Here is a 23,198-nt window from a genome sequence, read left to right on the forward strand (position 1 = left end):
GGCGAGCTGTGACCTTGAAATGCGACAGCTCAGAGGAGCGCCGTCTCCGGGGAGGGCGGGCGGGCTGTCTGGCTGCCAGGCCCTCGTGCCCGGGGCCTCGATGGTGCCCGGCGTTGGCCGTCCCGCTGCTCAGCTGTTTGAGCCAAATCCTTAGGACGGTGGACCCGCCACAGGTGTCCTGAGGGCTGGCCCTCTGGCTGGCTCGTCCCTGTCCCTGACTTCACTGCTCTGATGTCACAGCACAGCAGCTCTGCCGTTGCTATGGCAGCGGCCCGCCCCAGTTCACCAGCTGGGCAGACGAGGGCTGCCAGAGGAGGTGGGAGCTGCCATTCCAGCCAGCCTGGGTCCGTGGCCCGGGACCCCAGGCAGAACAGCCCAGGGTGAGGTTCCCGTGGTGTCCAGCCCTGAGCTGCTGCGGGGACGGGTTCTCTCTGTGCCCAGCTGTTCGGTGAGGCTCCTGACAGGCCCCTGGGATGTGGCCGGTCAGGGCCTCCGGGCCTCCTGTTCAGAGGCGGCGGACTTGCAAGTCCCTGCACCCGGGGGCTCTCCGCACGCACCTCGCTCGGGAAGGATGGAGGGGCGGGGTTGGGGATGCGTGTGGCTGAGTGGAAGAGTGAAGGCTGAGGCACGGCAGCTGTCGCTAGTGGGGACCCATGACCCAGGCGGGAGGCCTGGGGTCTGTAAGGTCCGAGGGACACTGATGATTGACAGAAGGAGACAGGTAGGAAGCCGCCAGTTGGCTCGGCCGTCAGCGGCCCGCCTGGTAGCCCCGTGTCTCCCGGAGTGTGGGGACCCTGTGCCTCGTGTGTGTGTCTGTGAAGCTGGTCCGGGGATAAGGGGCCGAGGTGACCCGGGCTCGTCCCCCGAGGCTGGCTGCCCGGCCACCTCGGCCCCCGAGGACTGTCCCAGAGCCCTGTCTGTGGTCAGGAGACGGTTAGCCCAAGCCCCACCGGGGATGCGGTGGGGACCCTGCTGAGGGCCTGGCGAGGTGACCCTGTTCTGGCGTGCCCACCCCCGCCCAGGTGACTCTCCTACAGCCCGTCAGCACCCAGCCAGCTTGAGGGACCGCCCGCCACCCCAGAACTTAGCTGAGAGCCGGAAAGTGGCCAAAAGCGGAGGCTCTGGGCAGCACGCTGGGTGTCACAGAGCATCTTTTTAGAGGCTAGAATTCCGAGAAAAGGTTTTAAATGTTTCTGGTGTTTGTTTTATCTGGGCTTGGCTTGGATGCCTCCAGTGATGGGTGTCTCACTACCTACCATCGCAGCCCAATGATTTCAGCACAGCCCCAGAGAAAGCGCTTCTTTCCATCCAGCCAGTTCCTGCCTCGCTGATGTGCTCTCGGTGGTCTCACTCAGTCATCTGGAGGCACGCACAGTAAGTACCCCCGCCTCCTCAGATAGCTCGCCAGGCATGTGGGTACGAGTGCTGGCATCTGTATAGACGGATGTTGCTACTATTATTCCCAATTTACAGATGAGCAAACTGAGGCACCCAGAGTTAAGAAACTTACCCTGGGTCACACAGTTAGTTGATACTCTTCACCATCCCGGTATGCCATTCTAGACTTTTCTATCACCCGCAAGCCCCTCCTAAAACATTCTTGGTTCCTTAGGGCTTATCTTCCTATGACAGCTTTTTTGTTTGCTTTTTCATTCTCACCCTGGACACCGAGGCTGCAGCCCCTCCTCCCGGCCTCACCTCTGCCTTTTCTGACTCCTGTCTGGGAAGACACAGCTCTCCGTAATCGGGTTGTTTTCCTCGTGTAGTAACGTCGAAGTTCTCGTGTATATTTCTAATCAGGTCAATTCCTAAGCATCCCAGGAGGTATATTCTGATCTTGAAACTTCCCCCCGTGACGTTGTATGGTTGGGTGGTGCCAGCTACCGGCACCTCTTGCCTGTTTAAAGTTCGCTAGGTGCACGCCGGCTGACAGCCCCTGGCGGGCGGGTCTGGCCTTTTCCTTCCCGTCTCGGCGGTGCTTGACATTGACTGAGCCGCCTGGTGGGCCAGGCATTGTGCTAAGGGCTTCCCGGGCCGTGCTCTCTCCTGGGGGGTGGGATGCGGGGGCGGGGGGATCCTCGGGTGTTGGCACACCTCCTCCACGGGCCCCTCTCCCCGTGGGGCCTGGACCATCCGGTGAAGTCTGAACAGTGCAGACTGGGCTGCACTAGGCCGTTACCGACCTGTTCTAGGCATCTCTGTCAGCGCGGGTAGAGACCACACTGCCTCTTGGTGGTCACCGCCGACTCCCGGCTCAGCAGTTCCAGCCCTCGGGCCTCCTTGCTTCCGCAGGCCTCCACCCCCTTTGCACCGGCAAGGCCCGTTGGCTCTGGGTCCCCCTGTGAGTGTAGGTGTGTCCCATTGCCTTTGTCTCGTGCGACCCGGCAGGTGTGCGGCCTGTTAGAAACCTGAGCCGGAGGCTCGCTTCCCAGCACCGCGTGGGCTGGTTCCCAGCCCCCGGGAAATGTGTGCTGTGGGCGCCGCCTCCGGGACTGATGAGATCCGGTTCCACGCTCACGGACTGGGCTGGAAGAGCCATCAGTGCCCCAGACGATCCACTCTTACAGTTGTTGTTTTTAAAGCTTTGAAAAAGAAATTAATTTCAGAGAGAGGAAGGGAGGGAAGGAGAGAAACATCAGTGGTGAGAGAATCACTGATCGGCTGCCTCCTGCACGCCCTCGACTGGGCATGGAGCCCGCCCACCCCGGCATGTGCCCAGACCAGGAATTGAACCATGACCTCCTGGTTCATGGGTTGACGCTCAACCACGGAGCCACACCGGCCGGGCCCTCACTCATGGTTTTAACAAGGTGCTTCGTGTGGGTGCCGGTCAGGGCGGGTGGGAGCCGTCAGGCCGACGGAAAGCCACCCCAGGGAGGACACAGGAAGCTGGCAAAAGTCGACTTAAAAAACCCAAATTATATCCCGGGGTCACGTGGCTGAGAGAGACTATTCCATATGGACCTGCCTCCCCCACCAATACATCGTAGAAGCCTTTAGCTGTTCCCCACGTTACAATCCTAAAGATAGCCCAGAGTTCCCCAAAGTTCCCATCCGCTGTGTCCTCTGTGCTCCCAGAGGCAGAGGGACGAAGCTTGCTGGGAAAGCAGCTTTAATTATACCAAGTGTGCTCTCTCTGGCCACCCGGGCTGCTGGGAGCCTTTTTCGAGCTATTTTTATGTGTTTCAAAGGAAAAAGACGCCGACCCGTGTCACCCCGGCGCTGAGCGTGTGGGCCGCCGGCCAGAGCAGCTTCCCTGTTGCTGGTGAGGCCGGGGGATGCGGTGGAAGGAGGAGCAGGACCTGGGCTGGGCATGTGGGGATGGGAGGGGGTGTCCGTTTGAGGAAGAGGAACTGGTGAGTGCAGTTCTGCTCCGTACAGATGGACGTAGTTCCTGACTGTGGGCATGTGACCGGCAAGGCGCCTGGCAGCCCGCCCGCTGGGAAGGGGTGTGGAACCGTGACCTGCTGGACGTCCCCAAGCCCGCAGGCAGGGATGGCCCACGCGTGGGAGATGGTTAACTGAGCGCGTTCCCGGGCGCCTCCCGCGGAGGCTGGGATAGGGTTGGCCTGGGGTGGGCCCTGGGATCTGCATTTCAACTAGCCGCTCAGGTGATACTGGTGCAGGTGGCCTGCAGATGCTGTTGGAGACTTGATGGTGTCGGTGCTGACGTCACGTAGCTGAACGGGGGCCGTTGCTGTGGCGGGGTCAGGCGTGGGTGTGTGGGGGGGCCCGATTGAGAGGTTCTTGGAGGGGCTCAGCGGCTGGGAAAGGAGCCGGTGAGGCACAGATCCAGACACGGGTGCAGAGTAGAGACCATGTCCACGGCTTCGCTCTAAGTGTGGTCCTGGGACCAGCGGCTTCACCCAGGACAACGGGTGCCAGAGCCAGAGCCGGCTCTCCGGGAGGTTCGGGAAACACTGCTGGATCTTGCCTTCCAGGTGCAGGCAAAACACTCGAAGGGGAGGGTGGTCTGTTGCACGCACACAGGTACATGCACCAGGGCCCCTCTCATAGCTCCTGTCAGTCACGAGAGGTCCGAGGTCGGGAGGACAAATCCTGGCTCCCAGCTCTGACCTTCTGCCGGGGTCCAGCCCCAGCGGTCCAGGGGTTCCCAAAGGTGTGGACGGCGTCGGCGAAGAATGAAGGACACGGAGACAGCGTTCAGATGATCAGCATAGGGAGGTTCTTTTTTATTGTCCTGTTACAGCTGTATTTATACTACTCGCTTCTATAAGCATGCCTCTACAGTTACATCATGGTATGTTTGGGGTCCTCCTTTGACCTTCTATAGTTCCTTGTTTTATGTTTATAGTTTCTTATCTGACCTTTGCTAAAAATCTTATCTCTAGCTCTGTTGATTTTAATCTTATCTATCATCTATGTTTCTACATTCTATTCTAAAGGTTAGTCTCTGTGTTCCGTTATAAGGGCTAGTTTGTTATCTCTATTCCAAAGTCATTAATCTACTGCTCTACCGTTAAGCTATAAGGAAGTAACTGAGGGAGATTTTCCTATTCTATGGCCCAAGTAAAAGTTATGATCTTTTAGCCTTGCTGGTGGTCTTCCTTGGGACTGCCCTGCATCGGCGAGTTTTTAGGGGTATAATAGGCTTTGGCACTTTCTCTGGTGGGTAGAGACCCCTGGGGGTGTGGGCCTAGCAAGTCCCAAATTTATTGCCAACAGTCTTAGTCTAAGTTCCTCATAAGTAGTACACGGCATTTCTGTAACACTAGGGGGTTTTACTGATTTATTCCCTCCCTTAGTCCCGTTAATCCCTAACTCCAGGGAAACATCCCCACCTGGGGAAACAACCTTTCTCAGGGAGGTGGCCCCGGTCAGAACACATAGTGCTAAGAAGGGGAGCAAACATATTAAGAACAGTATGCCATATACGCCAGGTCCCTTGGAACATATGCTGTGCAGATGTTTCTTCCCTGCAGCGACTGTGTCAAGCAGCAAGGATGGACCGGCTTCTGGCAACCTTCATCCTCACCAGCACTTAGGGGCTGTTTATTTTGTGTGTGTTTTTTTAAATAATATATTTTTATTGATTTCAGAGAGGAAGGGAGAGGGAGAGAGAGGTAGAAGCATCAATGATGAGAGAGAATCACTGATCGGCTGCCTCCTGCACGGCCCCTACAGGGGATCGAGCCCAAAACTCAGGCACGTGCCCTTGACTGGGAATCGAACTGTGACCTTCTGGTTCGTAGGTGGACGCTCAACCACTGAGCCACGCTGGCCGGGCTCAGCTGTGGTTTTCATAGAAGCCGTACCAGTGCCTGCGGTCACCTCTCATTGTAGCTCCCGGTAGTCCTTCCCTCGTGCCTGTTGACCTTGAACATTCTTGCCTGGCTTGTCAGCCGCGCACATGTCTTCTCTGCCGAAGGTCTGTTTCGATGTCTGGCTGGTTCCGAATGGGCTGCCGGTGTTCTGATGGAGGGTAGTGGTGTGTGTCTCCCGGACGCAGGTCTTCTGTTGGGCGTGTGATTTGTGCTGTTTCCTTCCAGTCTGTGCCTCGTCTTTTCGCTGGTCAGGGGTGTCTTTTGAAACGCGAGGGTTTGTAACATCAGTGGGTGCCCAGTTGGTCGGTTTCCCGTGTCCCTGGCGCCGTCGGTGCTGTGCCTGAGAAGTCTGGGCCTGAGGGGCCGTGAAGGGGCACTGCTGTTCCCTGCTGAGCGTCTGCGGTTTTAGACCTCGTGGAAGGTCTCTGATCCACTTTGGGGTTACTGTTGTGGAAGGGGTGTGATTCTGCCCCTGGTGACGTAAGCGTCTGGAATCATCGTTTTCACACGCGGATGGCCAGCGGTCCCAGCAGCATTTTGGGGGGGAACGATGATCCCCTGCGGCCCCCCATTCAGTTGCCTTGGCACCTTTGTCGAAATCTGAGTCGCTGTGTTTGGTGAGCCCGCTTCCTGTCCCTCCCCGCTCTCGTCATGGTGGCAGGAAGCCTGGTAGAGTCAGACACGACCCACCATTCCAAACGGTCAGATTGCCCGAAAGCTGGCGGCAGGAGACCAGCCGAGGCGGGTGACAGTCACGGACTGACCCAAGCGGCAGAGGGCCTGTCGGTGCCACCTGCCAGCTGTGTGATCCAGGTCCAGGTTCTTCATCGCTCCCTGCCTCAGTTTCCCCACCTGTGAACCCAGGGTGATAGCAGCGCCTCACCTCAGAGGTTACCATAAAAGAGTGCCGGGAGCAGCTGCACAGTCACCACGGCAGCTCCGTGGTTGAGCCAGGGTCCCTGGGGCCCCTGTGGGCCTCCCGGGTTCTGCTCCACGGCTCAGCCCGCTCCACACAGACCAAGTGAGGGCCGGCAGGGCAGCTGAGGGGCGCCCCCTGCAGTCGGCAGCCGTCCAGGGAGCCCCTCCTTAGCCCGCAGGCTGGCTGACCTCAGCGGCAGGGGCCGACACACGTGATGCCATGCTCTCGGGTGAACGCACCCCCTCCCTCGGGCGGGCCTGAGCCCATGTCCCTTCTTGCTGCCCGAGGGTGGTCCTCGAGAATTCCACAAGGAAAGAGTTGGGAGTCATGACAACAGAAGTAACTCCGGTCTAGTCTCCTCTCTGATTGGTTTGCATCGGATTCTAGTACCAAATGTGCACACACACAGACTCACCTGCACGCACACGTGCACACACATGCCTCTCCCCCCGCACACGCCTCCCCCCCCCACACCTGCACAGGTCTCTCCAACTCCCTGCACACACATACACCCTGAGTAGCAGGCTCCTCCTCCTCCACTCCATTCTCCTTTATTTATTTGTTTTAAAGAATCTTTATTGATTTCAGAGAGGAAAGGAGAGAGAGAGAGAGAAACATCAATGATGAGAGAGCGTCATGGATCAGCTGCCTCCTGCATGACCCCAGTTGGAGATGGAGCCCACAACCCGGACATGCGCCCCTGACCAGGAACTGAACCACGACCTCCTGGTTCATAGGTCAACGCTCAACCACTGAGCCGCGCGGGCAGGGCCCTCCTTCCATTTATGAGTAGCTCTCCCTCCCGAGGGCCCGCCCTTTGCACCGCCCACCCCACCCCCCATGCCCCCGGAGTCCTCACAGGTCAGTGTGGGACAGGGCCCTCGCCCTTGGCGCTGTGGACCCTGGGATCACTCTTGGTCGTGAGCCCAGTGCCTGGGGCCGCCCTGGGCCTGCGGGAGGCTCAGCAGCATCCCCGGCCTCTCCCATGAGCTGCCCAGCAGCTGCCTCCGCTGCGCCAAAAATGTCTCCAGACCCTGCCCGTGTTCCCCGTGGAGAAGTGCCCTTCAGGTGCGCAGGACAGCAAGGGGGAGACCGAGAGCAGGCGGGGGGGCAGGTGTGTGGAGGGAGAGAGTGGCAGGGACTTGTCAGAGCCTGTCCCCTCATTCCGAGCCCGTGTGCCTTGTCCCCAGGGCCGTGCTCGCTCTCCGGGCAGTGGCGAGCACCCTCCTGCCCTCGCGGGCCTGACGTGGAACAGCCGTGGCATCTGTGGCTCCTCGGCCACCCGCTCCCACCAGCATCTCTCCGACACCATGGCCTCCAAGATCTCCCACGCGAAGCAGGGGGCAGAGAGAGCCGCTTACCAGAGTCCCCATCCCGGCGACCAGGCCTTGCTTCCGAAGCAGAAACACAAGTTGCTGCAGGTCCCAGAGAAAGGCCACCTGGCCGTGCAGAGGAGGCTGGACCCGGGGCCGTGGAGGAGCCCGCAGCCTCAGCACTGGGCCGAGGAGCTGAGGTCGGGCTGGCCAGAGGCCCCCCACCCGCGCGCCCGCGACCTGGACCGGCTGCACGTCGCCCATCTGCTGGGTGCGGGAGGCGGGTGGTCTGTAGAGCCTCAGCCTGACCTGCAGGGCCCGGCCCGGCGGGGAGCCACCGGGCGGCCGAGGGCCCGGGAGAAGCAGAGAGCGGCCGTCAGAGGAGAGAAGCGCTGGCAGGAAGACCTGGTCCGACTGCGGCCCTATCCGCTGAAGTCCCAGAGGACCGTGGTGGGCGCGGAGAAGAAGGGGGCCGGCAAGGCCGGGGGCCTGCCCCGTCCTGCCCCGGGTCCCCCCGAGAAGAGTAAGGGGAAGCGGAGGTCTTCGAGGAAGACGGGCGGTGGCCGCCGTCCCAACCCTCGGGTGCGAGGAGACCTGGACATGGGGACGCTCTGGGCTTCTGCGGGCGGGGTCGTGCTCCTGGGCGACCAGGAGAGGGACGGCGCCCCGGGCAGGAGGAGGTCGCCGGCGAGGATGGCTCGCCTGGCTCCGGGCCCAATGAACGACGGTCTGGGCCAGGAGGACAATCCGGAACTGCCGTGGCCGGTCGATGTGCCCTGCGGAAGGGGAGCCTCGCCCCCGGTGTCCCCACCCCAACGCCGGGAGGGGAGCAAGTGGAAGAGGGAGCTGGAGTCCGTGTTCAGAGAGCTGTTCAGTACCAACCGGAAGCTGAAGACGTACCTGGAGGCCAGGCCGGGGGCGGACATGTGCCCCAGCGAGGAGCTGGGCTTCCCTGAGCCGTGCGGGTGCCAGGGGGAGCCCTGCTGGGAGAGGCGGGCGGGCGACCTGCTCATGGAGCTGGCCCCGGGTCCAGCCCAGGCGGACGCCCGCCCCGCGGTGCCCAGCACCAACCTGAAGGAGCTCCTGTGCCAGCTCAAGGACCGGCAGTACCGGAGGCTGGTCGAGCCCCTGCTGTCGGACGAGGGGTACCTGGCATCGCACCCCGAGGAGGAGAGCCCGCTCTGGTGCGGCCTCAGGCCCAGGCAGGAGCCGCCCCGCCCCGACATGCTCCTGTCGCAGCTTCGCCCGCCGGCACAGGTGGGCAGAGCCCGCTCGGAGCCGGCCTGGCCCAAGCAGAGCCGGGAGCAGAGATGGCGACCACAGCTGGTGGAGGTGCTCGAACTCCCGCAGCTGAGCTGGGAAGCCCTGGGCCGGCCCCCGATGGAGCCAGGAGAGGAGATGACGGAGACGGAGACGGAGCCGGAGACAGGGCCACAGATGAGCGCTCACCCAGCTCACGCCCCGGCTCACGTCCCGGCTCACGTCCCGGCTCACGTCCCGGCTCACGCCCCGGCTCACGCCCCGGCTCACGCCCCGGCTCACGTCCCGGCTCACGCCCCGGCTCACGTCCCGGCTCACGCCCCGGCTCACGTCCCGGCTCACGTCCCGGGGCCCCGCTCTCCGGACCTGGAGGAGGCCGGGAAGTGTGAGCGCAGCACCCCCGCCCCGCCGGCCGCATCCCCGCCGGCCGCCAGCAGCGAGGAGGAGGACGACAATGACACCACGCACAGTCAGATGATCCGTGACCTTGAAGAGCAAATTTTGGAGCAAAGCAAGTCGCACAAGCAGTTCCTCGAGCAAGCCAGGAGGCGCCTGCAGGAGTTTCAGTGTTAGCACCACCCGGTCAATACAGCACTGACCTCCGGGTGTGGGCCCGGACGGACCGAGGGGTGAGACGGACCTGTGTCTGCGTCGCCGGCCCGTCACTCAGCCCCAGTCCCACCCGGGAGGGCCCCTCAGCGAGGAAGCAGGGCCCGGTGGGGGCGGGTCCGGGTCCGGTTCGGCCCAGCGCGCAGAGGCGTGTCCCCGAGCCACCAGCTCAGAGGAGGGGTTCAGGTCAAGTCAGCGCTCAGAGGTCTTCAGACCCATAAACGCTGGACTCGCGGGGCCCCCACGGTCAGGCAGGCAGCGGCAGAAAGGCATCGCCTGCACGGAGATGTCACCTGAACCTCCCTCAGTCCTTCACACCAACGGGACCCGCATCATCCGCCAGGATGTCACTCAGTAACGTTCTTTTTTGTTGTGACTCCTCACCCGGGGGCATTTTTTTATTGATTTTTAGAGAGAGTGGAAGGGAGGGGGGAGAGGGAAACATCGGTCTGAGAGAGACACATCGATTGGTTGCCTCCCGCACGCGCCCGGCCAGGGCTGGGGCTGGAGCCTGCAACTGAGGGGTGGGCTCTTGACCGGAATGGACCCCAGGACCCTTCATTCCAGGGGCTGATGCTCTATCCACTGGGCCACCCCTGCTAGGGCTCGTAGTGACATTCCTGTAGCGAATATTAAGTTGGAGGAAGACAGGAAGGGAGTGAGAAAGGGAAGAGCAGGGGGAGAGACCAAAGGAGGAAGGAGAGGAAGAGGAGGAGAGAGACAGAGGGAAGTGGCGCCCAGCCACTAAGCCTAGTGGGTGACCCTCTGGGCTGCCTCTGGTGGGAACCTGGGTGTCTGTCAGTCCCCCCCCCCCCCCCCCCCACTCAGCCGCGTGGAAACCCCACACTGGGTCGGGTTTCGTCTGCCAGTTGCATCCTCAGGGACCGGGACAGAGGGGCAAACATTTTCTGCGAAGAGCGATAGAAGCTAGTTTAGGCGCTCTGGCTCCACAGCCCTGCGAGGACAGCGCCCCCCCCCCCCGCGTAGCCCCCACGTAGCCCCCACGTAGTCTCGGCATAGACCAGTGAGTGGGCCTGGCAGAGTTCCAGTGAGACCTTGTTTACAAAAATAGGTGGGGCTGGATTTGGCCGGAGCCATAGTCACCTGACCCTGGACTAGCCTATCAGGAGATGGTGCCCGCCCCCCACCCCCCTTCCGAGGCCCTCAGACACACCCCCTGGATTGTGCATCCTCACCCAGGACACGCTCCCATCGTGGGTCTAGAGCGGCCTCCTCCTCTCCTGTAGACTCTGCAGACAAAACCGTGCACACCCCTGTGCACACTCCCGGGCACACTCCCGGGCACACCCCTGTGCACGCTCCCGGGCACACCCCTGTGCACGCTCCCGGGCACACGCCCGGGCACACCCCTGTGCACGCTCCCTTGCACGAGACTTGGGCTGTTGGCTGCAAAGTGGCTTCTGCCTGTGACTTCCTCTTCCGGCTGCTGCCCCCTGGGTGCAGGCCTGTGCCCCCGGCGGGGCTGCCCTCACCCCACCATGTGGGCGTGGACGCGCACACACGGAGCGTGGAGCGGTGGAGTTTTACTTGTGTTTGAACTTCATAAAAAGGATGTGATGTCGTGTGCCTGGGACTCGGGGCAGTCATGTCATCCAGGTCACACGTGGGTGTCCCCCCCACTGGCTGCAGCCTCCTGTCACCACGTGACGCCCTGAGCCTGCTTCCCAGTCTCAGCGTCTCCTCTGTGTATGTCCTTCCCCCAAGGAGAGCTGCACCCCTAATGCACGTGGGTACGGGGCTGGGGGTCCGGAAGCGCTTTGGGGAGGTCTGAACGCCACGCTGGGTCAGAGGTCGCTGGGTCAGAGGGGCGGGAAAGGTCCCGGTGTTCCTTTTCTTCCATTTTCACCTTTTTTTTTTTTTTTTCTATTTCCCCTGGAAAATGCTGCCTGGATCTTACCCTGTTTTTCCTTATTAAACGGAGGGGCGGGCACTGCCCCGTCTCTGGGACGCACAGTGAGTGCACATGCTGGGGTCCCAGCCCTGGGGTCCCAGTGGAGGGGACAAGGTGGCGAGGACACGTGCGGTGACCGGTGGCCGTGGTGGGAGGCCCCGGCAGGTCCGGTGACTGACCAGGGGGTGTCCCCGAGGAGCCCGAGCCCCCGGACTTGCCCCCTTGTGCACCAGTAGCTCGAGTGAGGCTCCTCCCACCAGCTCACGTTCCAGCCTGCGGACGCCACTGTCCATCCGAGGCCTTTGCACTTGTCGTGGAGAAAGTGTGGGCTCCCGGAATGGCGTGGGGCAGGCTGCAGCGTGGCCCAGCCTGTGGCCAGGAGGGCTGCTAGGGGGTGGCCTGTGGGGCAGGGTGCTGGCTCTGGGCTGATGCTCAGCCTCCTGTGTTACAAGACCACCTGCGGCTCCTGTCTGCCCCGGGGTATCCCCTCAGGCCCAGGGTGCTGTGGGATCCCCACCTGCGGCTCCTGTCTGCCCGGGGTATCCCCTCAGGCCCAGGGTGCTGTGGGATCCCCACCTGTGGCTCCTGTCTGCCCCGGGGTATCCCCTCAGGCCCAGGGTGCTGTGGGATCCCCACCTGCGGCTCCTGTCTGCCCCGGGGTATCCCCTCAGACCCAGGGTGCTGTGGGATCCCCACCTGCGGCTCCTGTCTGCCCGGGGGATGGCCTCGGGCTCAGGGTGCTGTTGGGTCACCGGGTTTAAAGCCGAGGCCACAGGGACCCAAACATTGAGTCGCGAGGTCTCCTGACGCGGCCGGGAAGCCGCAGGCTGGTGACTGGACGAGCCTGCCTGGGAGTGGGTTATTTTTGTTTCCAATTTCAAAGGTCGTATTTGTGGTCCCTGCATTGTAGGTGAGAGCGCCCCTTCTGAGCTAAAAGTAGGTGTGGGGAGCGGGCAGCGAGACAGGCTGCAGGCTGACTCATCTCTGCCCGGCAGTCCCACCCACACGGTCCCTGGCAGAAGGACAAGGCACCTGCCCTCCCAGCCGTCCCACAGAGGGCGGCGTCGGGTTTGGATGTGACCCCGAATCCCGTGTGCTGCTCTGCGGGTCCTCGTCCCTGTCCCCTCCCCCCGCCAGCCAGGTGCACAGCCATACTGTGCGATAACATCAGGGCCTCCGAAATGCAAATAAAGGGAAAATAAGATGTTCAAAGCTGGGGGCCTGGGGGTCCTCTCCGACCTCTGAGAGTCCTTCCAGCGAGTGGGAGAGGCCGCCAGGCGCGGCAGCACCCTGCCACCTGTGGCAGCGTGGGCAGGCCGTGGTCTGCTGCCCCTTCCCTCCAAGCCGTCCGCCCTGCCTCTCTGGGCCCCTTCCTAGCCTGTGGGTGGGGAGGGCAAGAGAGGGGAGAGCCGTCCCTTAGCGCCTGTCCAGGCCCCTCCCTGCCGCGGCTCCCCCTGCCCTGGCTGCAGGCTTGGGGTTTGCAGGGCCGAGCTGGGCTGGGCTGGGCTGGGCTTGGCGGAGAGAGTGGGAGCAGCAGCCCCCACAAAGCCGCTCTGTTCTCGGCAAACCCTCCCAGGGCCGGTGCATTTTTTTCACATGATTCAGCAGCACGTGAGCGGGAAGGGCCGAGCCCGAGGCTGTGGGCATGTGACCAAGGCCTGTGGCGTGAGGTCCCGCTGGGCCCACAGGGCGGAGGGCGGAGGGCGCCGGGCTGGGGTCGGGGTCGTGCCAGGGTCCTGGGGGGATGGGGCGGGCACGGGGTGTGGACCGTTCCCTCCAGCTCCATGGTCGGGGTTGGGGGAGCACATGGGCAGGAAACAGAGATGGGAGAGCTGGTCTCCATGGAGACAGGCATCCAGGGGACAGCGCTCACATGCGTGCTGGAATCCTGACAGCACTGGGCAGGCCTGGCAGGCCCCTAAGTACCAGGCTCATGGGCAGCATGTCCCGGGGCTGGGGCTGCACCCAGTCGCCCTCCCTGCCCCACCCCACCCTCCACCCCAAGCACCTCTGCTCTGAGCAGTTCCCGTTCCAGGCATTCCTGACCCTGACCTGGGTCCCACCGGCCAAGTCTTGCCCTCGCCCTGGACAGGCATGGCCCTGCCCCAGAGCTGGGGACAGAGGTCAGTTCCTGGGGACGGGAGGTTGAGGGCCCTGAGGGGGGAGTGTGGCCTCTCACGGCCGCAGCAGGGACCTGAGAAACCCTCGGCTCCCCCCAGCACAGGGCTGTTTTTAATTACTAAGTAACAGCCCCTTTTCCTTCATTTCCCTAAAAGGAGTGGACTTGGAGGCCTGCTCCACCACTGACTGAGTGGGGCCCGGCGTGGAGGCCAGGGGAGGCTGCGAGTGCTCGGGGAAGTCCCCCGCTCCCCCCCGCCCACTGAGGGCACCTGGGGTGGCGGGGGCTGGGTGGGAAGTGGGGCTGCAGGGGCAGGTGGGGTGGATGGGGCCGGACCCTGCCTCGGACTCTGGGCACCGAGCCAGCACTGATGTCATGCATTCCTTGTGACATCTCCGGGCTGCTCAGCCGCACCCCGCTCCTCGTGCAGTCCAGGGGCGTGGCCTCAGCGGGGTGCCCGAGTGGGTCTGCACTGTGCCTGCACGGTCCCCTTTCCAGGTCACCGGCCCTCCGGCCTGAGGGCAGCCCACCTGCTCGCGAAGCAGACGCAGGCCCACTGGGAAGGTGCCCAACTGTCTCTGCTGGGCCCCCAAAGCCCCCAGTGCCCCCGGAGGTGACGAGTTACAGGCCAGCAGTTAGGGGTCCTCTGTCATCGAGGGGCAGGGACCGTTCTCCCAGGGGGCAGCATGGGAGCCGGCTGCAGGCATCTGGGAGGACGACGGGCTGTGGTTGGCGGGTGGAGATGTCTAAACTCGGCGCCCTTCTCTGGGGAGCGTAGGCAGAAGCATGGAACCCTCCCGCCCCCCCAGGACCCCAGCACAGCGGGGCCCACCCGGGGAGCCCGGACCCTCCGCCCAGCCTGGAGGGCATGGGGGCTGGGTTCAAGCATCCGGGAGAAAATCGTTTCTAAATGCCTCTGAAGTGATTGGCATGTAATTCTACCCGGAAGCACAGAAATGGACCAAGTGCCGGACGGGGACAGGGCGTTACTCCGTCTGCCCCCAGGAAATGAGCCATCCTCCGCGGGCGCCGGTGTGACCACACGCAGCGGCTCCCGCTCTCCCACCGAGGCCCCAGCGCACTGGCCAGCGGTCACTCCGGTCGCCGCAGCAGGACGGCCCGTCCTCCCACCCTCCCTCTCGATTGCGGCCAGTAGGGTCTTTGGCAAATGTGCTGGCCAGTCCCCCAGGCCCCCTCCCACAGCGAGTGGGCATTTCCCAGAGGCGGAGAGCAAACCCAAGGGCACCCCGTCCCTCTGGAGGCCTGGGGTGGGCGGGGCCGGGACGTGCCCTCTGCGGGCCCTGAGCCACCCCTGCCCGTCTGAGTCAGGGCCGGGTTCTGAGCTCGCAGGGGACGGATGTTTTTCCGAATCCTGGGATTCTCGCCCCGCGTCTGGGCAGACCCGTGACTTTCCCTTGGCCAGGGCTCTGCCTCCGGGCCCGGGGGGCTGGGATTCGGGGCGCTGAGGGCCTGGGCCCAGGCCACGGCCGCTGCGAGTCACGTGTGAACGCCCGGAGGCCTCCCTGTCCTCGGGGTTGGGAGCCGGGCCGGCAGAGCAGCCCCGTCCGAGAGGCCCTACAGGACAGACGCACACGGGAGGCACACGGATCCTCCGAGCGGCTGGGCCCGTGGCAAGATAACAGCTCAGTCGACACGCGTGACCTCAGTGAGCTTCTCAGAGGCAGGTCTCGGTCCGGGCCCCCAGAGAGAGTGCACCGGCCTGTTCCGGACACGGCAGGGCTCAGAGGTGTTGGGGGGGCGGGAGGGGACATGAGTCGGGGCCTGGGGACCCCGAGGTTTCCCGCAAGCCCCTCGCTGCCCCCTGCCCCTCGGGGTGGCGGCGGGACAGCCTGGCCTGCGTGGCTCTTTCCCTGGGTGGTTGCGGTCGCTCGCGGTCCAAACGGAGCCTGTGCTCCCTGGATCGCCGTCCGTGAGCCTCACTTTCCGCCCACCCTGTTCTTTTCCACCCGAAGGCTGGCGGCCGCGGGGGTTGTTTTGCAGGCTCCTCGCAGGAGGAAGTGACATCATGCGGTGTCCGAGGCCCCGGGTGGGGGCGGGGCTCTGCGGTTGTGTGTGCTTTGAATTAAGTGGACGGCTGTGCATTCCAGTAGCCGACATCTGGCGGTGAATTCATCAGCCAGTGTGTCACCCTGGATCCCAAACCCAGATGTTGGGTGGACGGCAGACGGGAAAGAAGAAAGAAAAGGCAAAATCTGAGCAGCCTGGGGAGAGGCCGTCTTTTTGGGGAGCAAAGCAGCACATGAATCTTGACAAAGACTCTCCCTCCTCCTGCTCCCTCTGGTTCCTGTAGCTGGGGGGCTAGTGGGGCAAGCAGCCCACTGCGGGGCCAGTGCCAGGCCCAGCTCATAGTAGGTGTTCAATAAACAGGAGTCCAGGCCTGGAGTTTAATTTTTTTTAAATATATTTTTATTGATTTCAGAGAGGAAGAGGGAGATAGAAACATCCATGATGAGAGGGAATCATGGATCCGCTGCCTCCTGCACGCCCCACACGGGATGGAGCCCGCAACCCGGGCCTGTGCCCTGACCGGGAATTGAACCGTGACCTCCTGGTTCATAGGTTGCCGCTCAGCCCCTGAGCCACGCTGGCCGGGCTCCTCATTGATGTTTCTCTCTCCCTCCCCCTCCCCCTTTTCTGAAATCCGTAAAAATAAGTAAAGGGAGCGGCAGAGGCGGCTAGTTCTAGGGAAACCGTCCCGGAAGCACGGCCAACACCTCCAGACCCGGAGGGCGGGCACCCCTGTCCTGAAGGTGCCAGGGTTCGACCTCTGGGGTCAGCACTTGGGGTGGGCAGAGCACACGCAAAGCTTTGGGAATGGATCCGTCCCAGCCCCACTGAGGCAGTGCAAGTAGCCGCTGGCACCGGATTGCAAAGCATTTCCTGTTTTAGATGCGGGCAGTGGGCAGCAGGCAGCCGAGGTGGATGCGTGAATTGGGATGTGACTAAAAAGACACCTGGTGCTGGGGTGGGAGGAGCCGCTGGGCCGAGGGTCTGCTATCCAGGAACAAGCCCCCGGTCCTGGTGGCCCTGGCGGCGTTTCCTAGCTGTGGCCGTGCGGGCTGGGTCCTGGCCTGGGCTGTGTCCGTCATGGCTCAGCTCCCACAGAAGAAATAAGAATGGGGTTTGGGCCTGGGCGGGGCTCCGGCACCAGGCTGAGATGTAGAGAGCACTCGGGGGTCCTGGCCCCCCTGCTCTGGGAAAAGCTGGCCTGGCCAGCAGGTCCTGAGGTCCGAGTCCACCTGGGGTCGGGGCGGGGCGGGACGCTCCGTGGAGCCCCCGTGCTCTGCTCCGTGTTCCTTCTTTCCCTCCCATCTGCCTGAACGCGACACTGACCCCGAGTGACCTGCACGGCCGCATGTCGCAGGGCAAAGCTTTGAAAGCCGTTAGGACGGTGGGTGGCACCAGCTGATACTCCTGGAAACGAAAAGAGGGAGAGCTCTGCCCAGTGGCTGCGGGAGCCCTGATCCCCGAGTTGTCGGGTTACGGGGTGTGGCAGGGTCCTGGCTTTGCTGCCTCCCTGCTGCCCCTTCCCATGTGCGTGTGCGGGGGCTCCGCTCACCTCTGCGTCCTGTGCTTTGCAGTGATCAGGGCCAAGGTGGTGAGCGAGAAGGAGGTGGGCTCCGGCAACGACGTCTACGGCAACCCCATCAAGAGGATCCAGTACGAGATCAAGCAGATCAAGGTGAGGGGGGTGGGGGGGGGGGCAGCGGGGGGGGGGGTGGCCAGAGTGAGGTCAGAGACTGGAGACCACGCGGAAGTGCATCACCCCAGCTCCCCCCCCTTGCCCGTCTGGAGGTGCACTGGGCCCCTTGACCCGGAAACGCCCGGGAAGCTGATGGGACGCGCTGTGGCCCCGCCCCCGGGTTTGCGGAGTTTGTAGCTGCGGTCACTCCGCTGACCCGGGCCCCCCCTCGTCTTCCCAGATGTTCAAGGGACCTGACAGGGACATTGAGTTCATCTACACGGCCCCGTCCTCCGCCATCTGCGGGGTCTCGCTGGACGTCGGAGGCAAGAAGGAGTATCTCATCGCAGGTGCGTGCGCCGCAGGCTGGGCCGGGGGACAGGAGCCCGAGGCCGAGAGGGAGCCTCGTTTTAATCTGTTGATATGACGGTGCACCGGCATCTCCGTGGCGCATTGTGGTAAAAGCCACAGAACGTAACTAACAGTAGTCGCCATTCCTAAGCGCAGGTCCCCGGGGGAGGAGGAGGCCTGTGGTCTGTCCGGGGGTCCCTCCCTCCCGCCAGCCCGTGCCCAGCCCCCGCCCCGGTTTCTTTGCTGCTACATCGAGACTTTGGCTCCTGCGCTCGGGACGATGGGAGGTTCCCCCCTCTTATGGGCCCTGAGCGTCTCGCTGCTTTAAGAGCATCCGCTCTCTGTTGGCAGTTTCATTGCGATATAATTCACACACCGTTCAGCTCACCCACAGACAGAGTGTGACTCAGTGGCTTTGGTGTTGACAGGGCTGTGCAGCCATTGCCCTAGTCCGGAAGTGTTGTACCCCAGCTCTTACCTCCCCAACCCCCCTTCTCCGCACCCCCCCCCCCCCCGGCTCTCGGCAACCCCTGAGCCGATTCTGACTTGAGATTTCCCTGCTCCAGACTTCTGTGTTATGGGACCATGTCCCCCGTGGTCCCTCATGTCTGGCTCCTATCCCTCAGCATCACGCGTGTTGTAGCGGGTGTCAGCCCTCCACGCCTTCCTGTGGCCCAGTAATGCTCCACTGAATGGATACACCCCACCCGCCTCCCCATTCATCATTCCGTGGACACGGGGGCTGTTCCCACCTCGGGGTTATTGTGAAAGTGCTGCTAGAACAGCCGCGCACGCGTTTTTGCGTGGACGTGTGTTTTCATTGCTCTGGGGTGGATACCAGGAGTGGAATCGCGAGACATATGGTGACTCTGTTTCATCGTTCGAGGAACCGCCAGACGGCTCTCCAAGGCAGCCCCACCGGCTTCCCTTCCCGCGCCTGCGATTTTTGTAGGGAAAGTGCCATCCAACGGAGAGCGGGGGGTGGGGACGGAATCGGGATGCAGAGATCGGAGGCCCGACTGCTGCCCCAGAGGCAGGGAGGCGGCGAGCTGCTAGCGCACCGGCACAGGTGCGGGCTCCCCAGCGGCCTCGGGGCCCGCTCGGCCCGTGCCGGAACAGCGGGAGGCAGTCTCATCATCGCTTATGTGTCCTTTTCCTAGTTCCCTAGATGGGCTCCGTTTTGCAAATTACGATAGCGATTATTTTTATGATCAGAAAAATGCGATCTGGAGAGAAGCGAAAGGAGACAGAGTCCCCCATGGTGAGGGGACTTGCCGTAGCAAACCAGCGGCTTCTGGTTTGCGGTGTCCTCTCTCTGTGCTGCACCCTGAGGACCCACAGGAGGAAGTGGGGGGCACGGACCTCAGTGCAGGCTCCATCTCCGGCCCTGCTCGGGGCGCGGGCAGGAGGCAACGTCGACGTGACTCTCTCACATGGATGTTCCTCTCTGTCACTCCCCCTGCCTTCCACTGTCTCTAAAAACGAATGGAGCCCTGGCCAGTGTGGCTCAGTTGGTTGAACACTGTCCCATGCACGAGACGTCGCCAGTTCAATTCCTGGTCAGGGCACATGCCCCGGTTGCAGGCTCCATCCCCAGGAGGCAGCTGATCTATGTTTCTCGCTCTCCTTCTCCCTTCCTCTCTCTCTAAAACATCAATAAAAACATTTTAAAAATAGCCCTAACCGGTTTGGCTCAGTGGATAGAGCGTCAGCCTGTGGACTCAAGGGTCCCAGGTTCGATTCCGGTCAAGGGCATGTACCTTGGTTACGGGCACATCCCCAGTGGGGGGTGTGCAGGAGGCAGCTGATCGATGTTTCTCTCTCATCAATGTTTCTAACTCTCTATCTCTCTCCCTTCCTCTCTGTAAAAAATCAATAAAATATATTTAAAAAAACATTTAAAAATAAAAATTAATGGGAAAATATCCCTGGTGAGGATTAACAAAAATAAAAATAGAATGAGAGCCCGCGAGGGACACACCGCCCTCTAGGGGCGGTCTGCCCAAACTGCAGGGCCGCCAGGCACTTGTGAAGGAGGCAGGGCTGGGTCCTTCCCCTTGGCTCCCAGGGGTGTGGGGACCTTGGTCTGGCTTCTGCCGGCCTCACACCTCCCTGTTCTAGGAACCTGTGTGCCCTTTGGCAGCCCGACCTCCTCCCCGGGCTCAGCGGCAGCCCCGGGTGAAACCACGGATTCTAAACCTTCTCTCCTGGAGTCCGGGGGCGCAGCGAGCCACTCCGAGGGCGCTGGCTGCCGCCCTGGGAGTGACCACATGGCCCGGGGCAGCCCGCCCCCTTTGGGGCGGTGACTCACCTTCACGTGTGGAGTTGGACACGCATGTTTGAGGGTTCTCAGACTCGGCCCTGTAATTTTCTCCCATAGTCCTCTCGAGCCCCACAAGGAAAAATGAACATGCAACCCTCAGCGACAAATTTTAATTAATTCCTGTTTTTCTGTATCCCAGAAAGACTGTGCTTTCCTCCGAGGCAGACATACGTAGACTGTTGTAGCAGATGCTCGAGCCAGGCATGCCCACGCGAGTCTTTATTTTTTTTAAATATATTTTTATTGACTTCAGAGAGGAAGGGAGAGGGAGAGAGAGAAACATCAATGATGAGAGAGAACCATGGATCAGCTGCCTCCTGCACGCCCCACACTGGGGACCGAGCCCGCAACCTGGGCCTGTGTCCTGACCAGGAATCCAACTGTGACCTCCTGGGTCATAGGCCGACGCGCAACCACTGAGCCACACCAGCCGGGCCCAATCAGATGTGAATTATCTATTCCGAAAGGGGTCTCCTTTTAACGTTCTAAGATGCTGCCCCATGTACCCACGATCTCCGAAGCGCCCGCTGGCCCAGCCGCTAGGGCTGTTGAAAAGATGCCATTTGCGTTTCGTACCCTCGCCGGCCTTTGCCTGCTGCCGCTAAGGCTTGAGTTAGTGGTGGAAAGGTCGAAGGGGAAAGCCGCCACAACAGCAGATAAGCGGCAGATTGCTGGGACCCCCACGGCTTCCCCAGGGGACTTCTATTGAGCAGTTGCTGCGTGCAGGGCGCTGCGGCTAAGAGGTGTGAGACCCAGCCTTTCGGCGTATGCTTACGACGTGGTGAGGGAGCAAGATGCAAAAGAAAGGCAAGGGACAGGGACAGGGGACATCGACGCCAAGCGAGGATGCAGTAGCCATGCCCGGGCACGGGGCGGGGGCGGGGGGGCGAGCCGGAGAGAGAGCTCAGCCTGCCGGTGACGGAGGAGCCAGCGGCTGGGCGGGAGGCGCTGCGTGCACCAGTGCGTGCGGTGTGAAGGCCACAGCATCCAGGGATGGGGCTGAGGCACGTGCCCTCTGCCGGTGCTGAAGCACTGAGCTCACAGAGAGGGGGTGCAGGTCGGAAAAAAGACCTGTCTTTTTTTGAAGTGTCGAAGGCCGCCTGAACCCTTCTCTTGTTAGTTATTAGGATTCAGAATAAGTGCTGGAGTGGTCACCCTGCTGCTGCTTTTTTTTTTTAATTCTCACCCGAGGATATTTTTTTCCATTGATTTTTGGACGGAGTGAAAGAGGGAAAGACAGAAATATCGATGTGAGAGAAACACATCCATTGGTTGCCTCCTGCACCAGCCCTGACCAGGGCCCGGGCCAGGGAGGAGCCTGCAACTGAGGTACGTGCCCTTGACCGGAATCAAACCCAGACCCTTAAGTCTGAAGCCCAATGCTCTGTCCACTGAGCCAAACCGGCTAGGGCACAAGTCTGCCCTTAACACGTGGTGCTGTTAGAACTACACTCCCCCGTGCCCGGCCGCCCGGATGCAGGCGTGGGCAGAGGAAGCAGGCGGCGTGCCCTGCGCTGAGCTCGATGGCCCCGTCTCTCCCCAGGAAAGGCCGATGGGAGCGGCAAGATGCACATCACCCTCTGTGACTTCATTGTGCCCTGGGACACCCTGAGCACCACCCAGAAGAAGAGCCTGAACCACAGGTACCAGATGGGCTGTGAGTGCAAGGTAAGCCGCTGCCTCCTCCAGGCTTCAACTCATCTCTGCCACCGCCTCCAGGTGGATGCCAGGGTTTCACCCCTAGCTTTCCCCGGCCTCTCTATGCACAGGGCCCTGACTTAGCACAGGACTCTGGGAGGTGTGGCCTCCCCACGGGTGAGGCTGTCAGTGGGGACCGAGCCCTGAGGCGTGCCTCTGCCGAGTAAGGGGCACCTGGCCATGTGACCGTAGCTCCTGGGAGGAGGAGTTTTGTGGGGAGAATATGGTCCCGTGAGTATTTGCTACAAAGAAAAGTGTCCATACTTGCTCTGTGATAGGCCCCAGGGGTTGCAGTTTTGCCAGAGTTGCAGCCATTTCACGCGTGGGCCCTTGTGGTCCTTCGCACCAGACACCCCAGCCCCCCTTCTTACAAAGTGGCCAGAGGTTGTGCTGTACAGCGAGAGCGTCACTAAGCCTCTTTTTAAATTTTTAAAAAAATATGTTTTATTGGTTTCAGAGAGGAAGGGAGAGGGAGAGAGAGAGAAACATCGATGATGAGAGAGAATCATTGATCAGCTGCCTCCTGCACGCCCCCTACTGGGGATTGAGTAAGCAGCCCTGGCATGTGCCCCTGACCGCAATCAAACCCGGGACCCTTCGTCTGTAGGCCGACGCTCTATCCACTGAGCCACACCAGCCAGGGCGCGTCACTGACGCTCTCACAGTCGCAGACGGTGAGCCATCATCAGGGCTCCCGCCCCGCAGCCCACCGCAGGAAGCGCCCTGGGCACCAGGCGCCCCTGAGTCACCCCAGTGAGTGAGCCGCAGTCCGGAGGGGCCGGGCCCAGCACGAGCCCGTCCTGCGGAGGCTGCTGGGAGTGGCCCTGGGGCAGGCGCTGCGTGTAGCCCTCCTGCCCTCCTCGACCGGGTAGCTGGCCTCCTGCCCAGCCCTTAGCTCCTTCGGAGTGAGGGTTCCGACCCGCAGGCCACGTGTGCTGGGCGCACTCTGAGCCCAACACAAAGTCAAAGCCACGTGCCTCCTTTTCCTCCCCGGGGCCGTGGAGGTTTCACCCGCTGGACTCGGCTTCCTCAGCCCCGTGCTGGGCGCTGATGCCCTCGGAGCCCCTGTGCTGGAGAGCGGGGTGCCGCCCCTTTCACTCCTCCCGCCCATCTTCCGAAGCTCAGACCCTTCGTTGTTGTTGTTGTTTTTAATATATTTTTATTGATCTCAGAGAGGAAGGGAGAGGGAGAGGAAGAAGGAAATATCAATGGTGAGAGAGATTCATTGATCGGCTGCCTCCTGCACGCCCCGTGCTGGGCATCGAGGCCACAACCCGGGCCTGTGCCCCGACTGGGAATCAAACCGTGACCCCCTGGTTCATAGATCAGCGCTCAACCACTGGGCCACGCCGGCCGGCCCTTTGTTGTCGCTATTACTCACCTACTCCCAGGAGGGCAGGGCTCAGGTAGGGTTGCTTTGCGGGGCTCAGAGAAGGTAGACCAGCCGGCCCAGCGTGGAGGGAGGCGGCCTGCAGTGGCTGGGGCTGCAGGGGGGGTGCACCGGCTTCATCTCCCCCTGGGTGGCTGCCTGCCGCTGTGTGGATCGCCTGGCACTCAGGAAAGGCTGCTGACAGCCGCCTCCACTCCAGCCCCAGCCCCCTGCTGCCCTCCCGCGGTCACTCATTCAACAGACTGCCCTCGGCCGCCTTCGCCAGGCGCCTTGCTGGGTCCTGGAGCCGCCCCGCGGCCCGGGTCCCGACTGAGTC

The 23,198-nt window shown here is 62.1% G+C and overlaps 2 protein-coding genes across 2 annotated transcripts in view; both read left to right on the forward strand.

Annotated features, from left to right (window-relative positions):
• The window catches only part of TIMP2 (TIMP metallopeptidase inhibitor 2), a 33,010-nt gene that overhangs the window by 7,040 nt on the left and 2,772 nt on the right, over positions 1-23,198 (forward strand). The window contains exons 2-4 of the mRNA XM_036339327.1: positions 17,020-17,120; positions 17,362-17,470; positions 21,338-21,462. Of these exons, the coding sequence (XP_036195220.1) occupies positions 17,020-17,120; positions 17,362-17,470; positions 21,338-21,462 (335 nt within the window). The remainder of the gene's footprint in view (positions 1-17,019; positions 17,121-17,361; positions 17,471-21,337; positions 21,463-23,198) is intronic.
• Positions 80-10,339, forward strand: CEP295NL (CEP295 N-terminal like). The gene is given in 5 exon segments (XM_036339328.1): positions 80-291; positions 293-427; positions 430-448; positions 1,313-1,374; positions 7,395-10,339. Coding segments are annotated over 5 exon segments (2,232 nt in total). The 5' UTR covers positions 80-231; the 3' UTR covers positions 9,351-10,339.

This window comes from Myotis myotis, unplaced genomic scaffold (genome assembly GCF_014108235.1).
Source record: "Myotis myotis isolate mMyoMyo1 unplaced genomic scaffold, mMyoMyo1.p scaffold_m19_p_17, whole genome shotgun sequence".
In the NCBI taxonomy this organism is placed as follows: Eukaryota; Metazoa; Chordata; class Mammalia; order Chiroptera; family Vespertilionidae; genus Myotis; species Myotis myotis.